Below are 10,783 nucleotides of genomic sequence, written 5' to 3' on the forward strand. Positions count from 1 at the left end.
TGACCAATGCATTCACGTTCATGCTTTCAATATATTATTAATGAAGTTATTTTTCATCATGATGATGAAAATCCATTTTGGCATACGATGATGACAGAGACATTTTTTTGTCCGGCCCTTGGAGGCATTTAGAACTCCTTCTCACTGCCCAAGTGAAATACTAGTTGCATGATGTTCAGTTGTGCTAAGAGTGTTTATGTTCTCTTGGGTTGCTGCCTTGAGGCTGTTCAGTATATCATAGGCAGGAGCATCTCCACTCTCCTAGTTCACTGCCTGCAGGCGTTGTGTGTTGCACGCCTAAATCAAGAGCCTCTCCATTTGGTTGGTTCACTGCCTGCAGGCTGTTTAGCATACCTGGAGGCAACAGTCTATATCAGTTCTGCTGTCAGGTCCACTGGTGTCAGCCCACTGGAAGAGGCAACATGCTGATTTTTTTTTAAAAGCAAACTTTATTCTTCCACTTTCCTTTATAGGTCCTCAGAGATGCCTCTACCACCATGTATCCTTGTGCAGTTGTGAGGACAGAATGTTCTGGACTCGTGCACACTGCTCCATGGCTGCAATCCCATTGCTCCTTGATCATCTTGTAGAGGCTAGGCTTCTGCATAGGCTCAATTGATCTTGCAGGAATCTCCTTCCCCTTCAGATCCACCTTCATAAATCATTGCCTACGGCGCTCAACAACTAGTGAAATGCACAAAACAGGGATTTGAATATCATCAGTCAAGCTTGGATTTGAATTCAGTCTCCTTACTCTTCCACTGCTGGGGCTACCAGGCTACCTGAACCCACCACCTTTTACCTCGGCTTGTAAATATTTTGGCCCTGAATTTCCGCAGGGTTCTCCTGGTCCCCTGATGGGAGATCATCAGAATCCCCGGATAAATGGAGTACGAGGCCGTTTTTAGCCCTATTATGGGTGATTTCAATTGAGCAGCATTGTACTGTGGAATCATGTATCGGCAGTTGATATGAAGAGGTGTTGACCTGGTTTTAACAACTAGTTCATTGCACTTTGTGCTATGGTGGCAGAGGATGGTTTATTCACCATTTCATTGACAAGACGAAGGACTTTGTCGACACTTGCTGGCGGATTCTGCAAATTAGTTGATAAGCTGGTTGATCAGACATTGAAATAGAAAATTGTTGCCTGCAGTTTGCACGGTCACACGGAGGCTACTCTCTGAATTCAGGGCAGATTCTGCCTACACTGGAAATTCTACGGCTTGTTGTTATTTCGAGATTTGGTCAAGAAAAATGTGAGCTAACATCCTGACACCACAGCCAGCAAATTCTAGACTAAATGTATCAAAATTCTACCCATTTTAAGGACTAGGTTCAAGTCAGTCAACAAGAAAAGTGATGTATCAACTTCACGTAAGTTTGACAGGTGTGAAAGAATAAACAAATGCCACACTAGTGCCAATGGCTCCAACTTTTTGAAACTGGATTCAAGCATTCCTGATAAGAAATACGCAGTGGAGTAGTAAACTAGACAAACGATTGCAATATTGTAACATTAATAGCGTGATTACCAATTTAACAGACTGGGGCTCTTTTCTCTAGAAAAGAGAAGGCTGAGGGATGACCTGATAATGGTCTTTAAGATTATGAAAGGGTTGATAGGGTAAACGTGGAGAAAATGTTTCCACTTGTGGGGGAGACCAAAACTAGGGGCCATAAATATAAGATAGTCACTAATAAATCCAAGAGGGAATTCAGGAGAAACTTCTTTATCCAGAGAGTGGTAAGAATGTGGAATTTGCTACCACAAGGAGTAGTTGAGGTGAATAGCATAGGTGCATTTAAAGGGAAGCTAGATAAACACATAGACGGTTATGCTGGTAGGATTAGATGAAGAGGGGTGGGAGGAGGTTCATGTGGAGCATAAACACTGGCATGAACCTTTTGGGCTGAATGGCCTGTTTCTGTGCTGTACATTCTATGTAATTCTATGTAACAAAGATGAAGTTTGAGACAATAGATCCATTGGTTATAATCTGCTAATTTGTAGAGAATGAGCTTCCCCAATGGCTCACTTGACAAGTGCGTTGTCCAGTATTGAACTGGATTGACCCCTAAAGGCCGCGAAGGTGCCTGGCTGATCTCGGCAAGACTTGCAGTACGGAGTATTATAATTGGCCCGAATGCCGGTGGTTAGGAATGGGGAAAATCAGCCTGGGTTTGCATTCCTGATCACCATCAGTGACTACTGCTGGGAAGTTTGTATATATGGGTACCAGATGATGTTGTGGTTCTGTATGGTTGAACAGCCTGGTGATGCCCAGACTCCACACATGGGTAAGTTACAGTAGGACAGCTGGTGTCTCAGTATGAGCTTTTGACTTCAGGGAACAAGGGAGAAAACTGGGGAGGAGGGAGGGAGTTTACAGAGAAAAAAAACCATGGCATCATTGTTCAAACAAAATCATTTTATTAACTTCAATATTTGCCCTTTAGATATTTTAAACAAAGAAGAATATTTACAGAAACAGAAGTCTGAACCAATTATTTTCTCCAGAGAAAAACATTTAAACGCCTTTGAATGTGTCATGCCTGCTAACATCAAAGCTGTAACTGCCAAGGTAAATGAAACAGTTCCTTTTTCTTTTTCGCTGTGTTTGTTATATAATGTGGGTTAAAAAACAAAAGGTTTGTTTTGGTGCAATGACACAAGCTCCCAACATACTCCCAAGAGCCATAACTGGAACAAGGTATCCCTTCAATACAGGACTCCACTGGCACCAGGACTTGTAGGTGAAATTGATTATTGGCGATAGCGTAAAATGGGCAATAGCGAATCAGCAGCCATTGGAGTCATTTGGGCCGGGTTTAAAACGGGCTGGCTGCTGATTTGCTGTCGCCCATTTTGCACTATTGCTAATGACCAATCTCCCCCTCCCCCTGGTGCTTACCCTAAGTAACAAACGGACTGGTCAAAAATGGGTGAAGTTTAGCCCTTTTTGTGCCTGGCTCCCCAAATTCCTTCTAACGCAATGGAGCACATGAACTGTTGCGCTAACATCAGTTGGCAGCTGAAAATGGTGCCAAACATTGTATCGGTGCTCAGTTTAGCACTAGCACCAAATTCTACCTTTGCTTGACCATAAAATACAAATGTTGCATTACTGTGGAATGAACTATTTGTCCTCAGTGACTGTAAGAAGCACCAGCAGGTGAAGCTGGGATTGTCCTCCTTAGAGCAGAAAAGGTTAAGGGGAGATTTGATAGAGATGTTCAAAATTATGGGAGGTTTTGATAGAATAAATGGGGAGAAACTGTTTCCACTGGCAGGAGGGTCGGTAACCAGAGGACACAGATTTAAGGTAATTGACAAAAAAATCCAGGGGAGAAATGAGGAGAATTTTTTTTCCACAGCGAGTTGTTATGATCTGGAATGCACTGCCTGAAAGGGTGGTGGAAGCAGATTCAATAGTAACTTTCAAAAGTGAATTGGATAAATATTTGAAAAGGAGAAATTTGCAGGGCTATGGGGAAAGAGCAGGGGAATGGGACTAATCAATTAGCTCTTTCAAAGAGCTGGCACAGGCACGATGGGCTGAATGGCTTCCTTCTATGCTTTATGATTCTATGTATTTAAGTGAAGGAAGGCTGTATAACTGCCACCTCACCCTTCACCCACCTGTCCCCCACCCTGAGAGGAAGAACAACTTGGATTTATACAGCACCTTTAACGTAGAGAAACATTCCAAGGTGTTTCACAGAGGTAGAGAGGCAGAGGGGTATAGGGAGGGCATTTGTTGCATGGGAACTAGGGAGCTGAAAGCATGGCTGACAATGATGAGGCAAAGATCGGGGGGGGTGGGGGGATGCAGAAAAGGATGGATTCAGATGGCAGAGATAGGGACAGGCGAGGGTATGAAGAGGATTTAAACACAAGGATACAAATTTTAAATCTGAGGCATTGGGGGATCAGGAGCCAATGTGGATTAGCAATAATGGATGTGATGGGAAAACGGGACTTGATGTGGGATAGGATACAGGCAGGAGAGTTTTGGGTGAGCTGAAGTTTACAGAGGATGGAGGATGGGAAACTGGCCAGGAGAATATTGGAACAGTCGAGTCTGGAGGTGACAAAGGCATAAATGAGGGAATGGTCAATAGGATTTCTGCTTGTGGTCACAATGCATGCAAAATTTATTTGTGCTTACAATAAATGTACCATTGGCAGCTGTGCCTTCAGCTGCCTAGGCTCCACACTCCTTAAATTCACCTCCTTAAACCCTTCCCGTCAATCCACCTCCCTCTCCTCCATTAAGACTTGCCTTAAAGGCCACCTCTTTGACGTAGCTTTTGGTCACCCCATCTAACATCTCCTTCTTTGGCGTGGCATCCATTTTGTTCCTTATGTCTGTAAAGCACTTTGGGATGTTTTTCAATGTTGAAGGCACAAAAAATGCAAATTGTTATTGTTGTGCAATAATGTTACACATAGTCATCAAAAATCAATTACTACAATTATTGGGACAATTGAAATTAGTAATGGGGCACTCAATATTTTAAAATTAAAGGGTAGAAATTACTCAGTAGTATTTGTATTAAATGGTATATATAGCATGCTTGGATGAAATTCCTTTTTGCAATATTTTGACACATTTGTTAACCTAGTGAGATGGAGACCAAGAGATTACAGGTCAGTCAGCTTGGCTCAGTTGGTTGCACTCACATCTCTGATTCAGAAGATTATGGCTTCCACTCTGGGACTAGAGCACGTGATCTATCCTTACGCTCGAGTTCTGCCTTGTTGGAGATGCCACCCTTCAGATGAGACATTCAACAAAAGCCCCACCTTGTCTGTTCCAGTAGTTCTGGTCGATGCTGGTGGCATTATCGGAAGAACAGCAAGGCGTTCTCCTGGTTTCTAGACCAAAACTCTTTCAATCACACCAATGAACGGATCATTCGCTTTCTCATTGCTGCTTGTGGGATCTTGCTGTGCACACAATGGCTGCCGCATTTGCCCACAAATTGATCGTGATAACACGCTTTTATAAGTGCAAGTTAACAATGGCGTTAAAATAGCACAGAGGAATCTCATGCAAATACAAGCAAACATATGTCAACATTTAAATATAACATGAATGGTTTTACTGATTTTGTTGCTCCGCCCCCACCCCCGACCATTGATAAAGAACTATTTTTTCTGTTGTCGTTATGGCAGAATTAACTTAAGTAAGCAATGATTTTGAATGTAATTGTAATGCTAAATTTTGGATTCCTTTTACACTGTTGGAGCTGAGAGTGCAATCGTTCAACAGAACCCCATGGGTGAGCAGAATACATAGCAACAAGGTTCTCTTTTTCTCCTCCCTTTCCTCTGCCCTTCAAGCCACAGTGAAAAGTGGCGTCGATTCCCCAGTAATGCCAGCTATTGCTCAATTAAAGGATGCTATTGTGCTGTCAGCTTGTGCCCAGGGGCTGCTGGGAATGAAGCAGTGCAAACTCACCCTAATCTTTAATCGATGGTTGTTTATTTCAGCCGATTCTGATCACAATGATAAAATGAAGGGATGCAAGGCAAATAGTCCCAAGTGCTTTAACTCGTTAATCAAATGTCAGGTTTGATCAATTAACATCCATTATCTGCCTTAAGGCTTAATTTCCCTGTGCATCAACCTAATGTCCATCAAAATGGCTGATTCCACTGTGATTCTCGATCAACAAGTTGTGGAAGCTATCCAATTAAAACTCCCCTTTTTCATCCTGCAATTGATTTTGTTAAACTAAATTTCTCAATAAAATTTTGTTTCTTATGAAAATGAAACCTCAGTTTATTTTTACACCCAATGGTGCATTTTGTTTAAAAGATATAGTGAAAAATAGGATAGTTTGGGTCAAGTAATTTTAGTTGCAAAGAAGAGGTCGTTAGGAAGGAAATTGCCTGGGATTTTTAAAAAAAACAGCTACAGTTTATGAGATGGTACCAGACTTTGTACTGTGTGGGTTTATAATGGTGGTTTATAGGTCTTGGGTGCCTCAGCTGGAATTACTTAGGCTCGTGTGGAGCATAAATGCCGGCATAGACCAATTGGGCCAAATGGCCTGTTTCTGTGCTGCAAATTTTACAAAATTTCTATGAATCTCTTCTCTCTGTTCAGTTCTTCTCACCTCAGTATTCCAACTCGCTCCTGACTTGTCATCTCTTCTTATTGGTGCTGTCTGCCTCGACACTAGCTTACTTCACCTTGGAATACGCACTCTGCGAGTGAGATTGGTCTTGGGCAATAGCCAATCAGCAGCCTGTTTTACCTCCTGCCCGATTTTGTTTTGTAAAAGAAAATCTGGTGGGGTATAAAATGGCAACTACCAAAGACCAGTTTCCATCCCTTTATCTTTCCCCAGTTGGATTTTCCCTCTTCTTTTGAACAATCTCTCTCCCCCGACGTATTCCCTCTCTCCCTCCAACTTTCACTCTCCCCTGACTTTCTCTCTCTCTCTCTCCCCCTGACCTTATCTCTCTCTCCCCCCTGACTTTCTCTCTCTCTCTCCCCCTGACTTTCTCTCTCTCTCTCTCTCCCCCTGACTTTCTCTCTCTCTCTCTCTCCCCCTGACTTTCTCTCTCTCTCTCTCTCCCCCTGACTTTCTCTCTCTCTCCCCCTGACTTTCTCTCTCTCTCCCCCTGACTTTCTCTCTCTCTCCCCCTGACTTTCTCTCTCTCTCTCTCCCCCTGACTTTCTCTCTCTCTCTCTCCCCCTGACTTTCTCTCTCTCTCTCTTCCCCTGACTTTCTCTCTCTCTCTCTCTCTCTCCCCCTGACTTTCTCTCTCTCTCCCCCTGACTTTCTCTCTCTCTCTCTCTCCCCCTGACTTTCTCTCTCTCTCTCTCTCTCCCCCTGACTTTCTCTCTCTCTCTCTCTCTCCCCCTGACTTTCTCTCTCTCTCTCTCTCTCTCCCTCCCCCTGACTTTCTCTCTCTCTCTCTCCCCCTGACTTTCTCTCTCTCTCTCTCTCCCCCTGACTTTCTCTCTCTCTCTCTCTCTCCCCCTGACTTTCTCTCTCTCTCTCTCTCTCCCCCTGACTTTTTCTCTCTCTCTCTCTCTCCCCCTGACTTTCTCTCTCTCTCTCTCTCCCCCTGACTTTCTCTCTCTCTCTCTCTCCCCCTGACTTTCTCTCTCTCTCTCTCCCTGACTTTCTCTCTCTCTCTCCCCCTGACTTTCTCTCTCTCTCTCTCTCCCCCTGACTTTTTCTCTCTCTCTCTCTCTCTCTCTCCCCCTGACTTTTTCTCTCTCTCTCTCTCTCTCTCTCCCCCTGACTTTTTCTCTCTCTCTCTCTCTCTCTCCCCCTGACTTTTTCTCTCTCTCTCTCCCTCTCCCCCTGACTTTTTCTCTCTCTCTCTCTCTCTCCCCCTGACTTTTTCTCTCTCTCTCTCTCTCCCCCTGACTTTCTCTCTCTCTCTCTCTCTCTCCCCCTGACTTTTTCTCTCTCTCTCTCTCTCCCCCTGACTCTCTCTCTCTCTCTCTCTCTCCCCCTGACTTTCTCTCTCTCTCTCTCTCTCCCCCTGACTTTTTCTCTCTCTCTCTCTCCCCCTGACTTTTTCTCTCTCTCTCTCTCTCTCTCCCCCTGACTTTTTCTCTGTCTCTCTCTCTCCCCCTGACTTTTTCTCTCTCTCTCTCTCCCCCTGACTTTTTCTCTCTCTCTCTCTCTCCCTGATTTTTTCTCTCTCTCTCCCCCTGACTTTCTCTCTCTCTCTCTCTCCCCCGGACTTTTTCTCTCTCTTTCTCTGCCGTACTCTCTCTCACCCCAGGATTTTTTGCAGTCTTCCCCCTTCCCCTCTTTCACTCCCCCAATTTCATGGGACATCCCGTTGTGAATGATGGACAATGTAGTGCAGTGCCCAGTGTGTTACTGAGCCGTATAGACCTGGAAAGACGTCCAGCGCAACCCCTGGTTCATGCTGAGTTAGCTCATCTCAGCCGATGGGGAGCACCGTTTGCCCTCAATGTTCCTTGGCTAAGAAGGGTTAAAATCACCCAGCAGTGTTGCTGCTGCTGACCACCCCCCACCCCCAAAAGGCTCCATCAAAAAATGCCCACAGGTGGACTTTAGATGAGGACACAATCAATTTCGGCTGTGGTACTTTGCCCTTGCCCCGTCAAATAGCCTGCGGACACTCGCTATCTTGACTGGCACACGGACAGTGACCAAGTGAAGGAATGGCACTGCCCATAATCCAATACCTCAACATGTATCATCATCATCTTCAGGGGTGAAGGGAAGAAAATTAGGAGGAATCAAACTGAAAATGAACATGAAACAATGTAATTGGATTGTGCACTATGCCTGAGTTTAATCTCCTTAGATTAATCTCTTTGAAGGTCTAATCTTTACTCTACCAGTATTTTCAGGAATGAACAGCACCACCATCAGCTTGATGTTTGGGGCTGACACAGACCCTCATCCCTTCCCAACCCCTGCCCCCCACAAAACACATTTTGGGTTATTTTTATGAGGCACAGTTGTGATAGTATAGGGTCACAAGCTGGTTGATGTGATGTTCATTCAAATTGTCTTTCATTTTCCTTCCCCAACATAGAACAAACATTGTTTACTTGAAGCTGGACTGAGCTGCACAAGAGATCTAATTAAGAAAGACATCTATCCAATTATAATCTTCATTAAAGTCTGTGAGAAGAACATCAAACGATTCAGGTATTTTCTGATCCTTTCCAAGCTGGTGCCTTTAATTAGTTAAAGTTGCCATCTCCAATCAATGTACCATCATTAAACTTGCCTCGCATGTAAGGAGGGGCTAAAGGTGCTGAGAGGCTGTTATAAAAATGGTCTCTTACATCACCCGGTTAAAAGTCTCACTTTCAATTTTCAACAATTTCAAGAGTCAATTGATACTCCCGTTGAGGAGCGATACTTGAAGGGACAGGGACACAGCACTAAAGCTTCGATTCTCCGATCTGTGCACTGCTCGAGCTCAGCACCCCTGCTGCCTGGGAGTGCAGGATCATTCACTTACAGGCACTCAAGCCCCGATGTTAACCCAGGGCGGGAATCGGGAGTGCGGGGAAGTGGGGGAAGGGCGGGTGACAAGCCCCCAGGACATCATCAATGTGAAGCATGGGCAATTTTAACTCCTGGGCCTCATTTTAACATGATTGACTGGCTGCCCTCCCAAACGTGTGTCGAAACAGGCAGCCCACCCCCATGTTGGGCACAATTTCTAGCGCGACACCCGAGGCCTACTCAAAGCGAGGTTGCATGTCCTGCTTGCATTGCAAAACTCTGGAAGACTTTTTGCCAACAAAGACGCGTCAAAGGGCTGCCCACCACCCCCACCCCTCCCGATTTTCAGATGCCTCCCTGGAGGTCCAAGCGGTGGAAGTGAGGGCAAGGAGGCAGCAGCAGTTCCCCAGCGGTCGCAAGGCCTCCCCAAGGCCAGAACGAAACAGGCCATAACGGTCCGATGCCATCAGGACCTGGGTTCAATGCAGGAGGCGCTTCAATGGCCTCACAAGAGCAGCACGGGTGTGCAGTCAGTGACACTCCGCAGGCCGAGGAAGCTAGCCACTGCTGGAAAGCCCTGAGCTCTCTCGCCGTTGACCGCTGAGGTCGGTGGGGAAGGTGATGCCCGGTCCTAGCGAGGAGAGCAACGGCCAGCTGCTTAATACAGCTGTGTACTGCAGACTGTGCATGGCGACTGGTGTCCCCTCATAGAAGCCTGAAGGGATCCAGTGGTGAAGAAGCTGCTTCTCAGATAGGTCCAAGGAGGTGACTCTTGGCCTGTACACCTTGCGTGCTGGGTATGGCCTCCGATGAGTAGCCCCCACCCCCTCCCCAAGAGGCCCAGCTGCTGCTGGTGGTGCTGGTAGTTGCTGGCATTGGTTGCTGAGGCTGCAGCTCCTTCTCCTCTTTCAAGCGTTCCTCCATCCAGAGTAAAGTAGCAGTAATTTCACCCATAATAAGGACAGAAAGTTTACTACGGGGTGGGGGGGGAGGGTAAAGGCAAAAAGAACGCGAGGTTAACTGGAAACTCTCCTGGCAAATCAGACAGCAAAAAGATCCTGTGATCCAGTGAGCCCCTCTATAAACAGTGTCAGTAGCTTCCACACACAGTCCCACCAGGTTTTATCAGTGGGTCTGGGACTGGGCAGGGCTTGAGTTAAAATTGTGTCGGGGTCCAGATGACGTCATCAGATCACGATTTTTACACTTTAATGAGGCCTCCACTGGCCTGTGGCAGGAACCTGTCCCCATTCAAGAAACCCGGCCGTTAAAACGGCAGCTGGCAGGAATGGTTGGGGAATGGTCAGGTAAGTACCCAAACGCCATTGTAACGCCCCCGCACACACTGTCCCCACCGGACAGCTAAAGTTAAAAGTGGGGCATCCGTGTCTGCGTCAAGCATCCCAAGTCGGATAAAGTATTGTGGGATTGGCGGAACCCATGCTTTGGGAGGCGGTACCACCACACTAAACCAATGTAAGAGCAGCTTAGGACCAGCCGCTACAGCAACCAGCTGCTGCATTCAACGTGCACTGCTTACTGGCATTGGGGTTGTTTAAACAGGCATGTTCTGGCCAGGTTGAGAGGGTCTGTAATAGCTGCTTTTACATTCTTACCAGCAAGCTGCAACCGGCAAATTTTCTGAAATTCATTAATTTCGATGACCGACAAAACCCAGTACAAGTCAATGCAAAAGCAGTTAATTACATTAAAGCTAAGCATGATATAAGGCAGCCATAACGGCCGCTTAAAACAGTGCACAATGAGATGTTAATGAGGTGACAAGCAGTTGTACAGCATGGAATGGGTT

General features: G+C 45.8%; 1 protein-coding gene across 1 annotated transcript in view; it reads left to right on the top strand.

Annotated features, from left to right (window-relative positions):
• card11 (caspase recruitment domain family, member 11) overlaps positions 1-10,783 on the top strand; it is a 247,628-nt gene that overhangs the window by 229,298 nt on the left and 7,547 nt on the right. The window contains exons 22-23 of the mRNA XM_068002900.1: positions 2,461-2,585; positions 8,552-8,667. Coding sequence (XP_067859001.1) covers positions 2,461-2,585; positions 8,552-8,667 — 241 coding nt within the window. The remainder of the gene's footprint in view (positions 1-2,460; positions 2,586-8,551; positions 8,668-10,783) is intronic.

This window comes from Heptranchias perlo, chromosome 22 (genome assembly GCF_035084215.1).
Source record: "Heptranchias perlo isolate sHepPer1 chromosome 22, sHepPer1.hap1, whole genome shotgun sequence".
In the NCBI taxonomy this organism is placed as follows: domain Eukaryota; kingdom Metazoa; phylum Chordata; class Chondrichthyes; order Hexanchiformes; family Hexanchidae; genus Heptranchias; species Heptranchias perlo.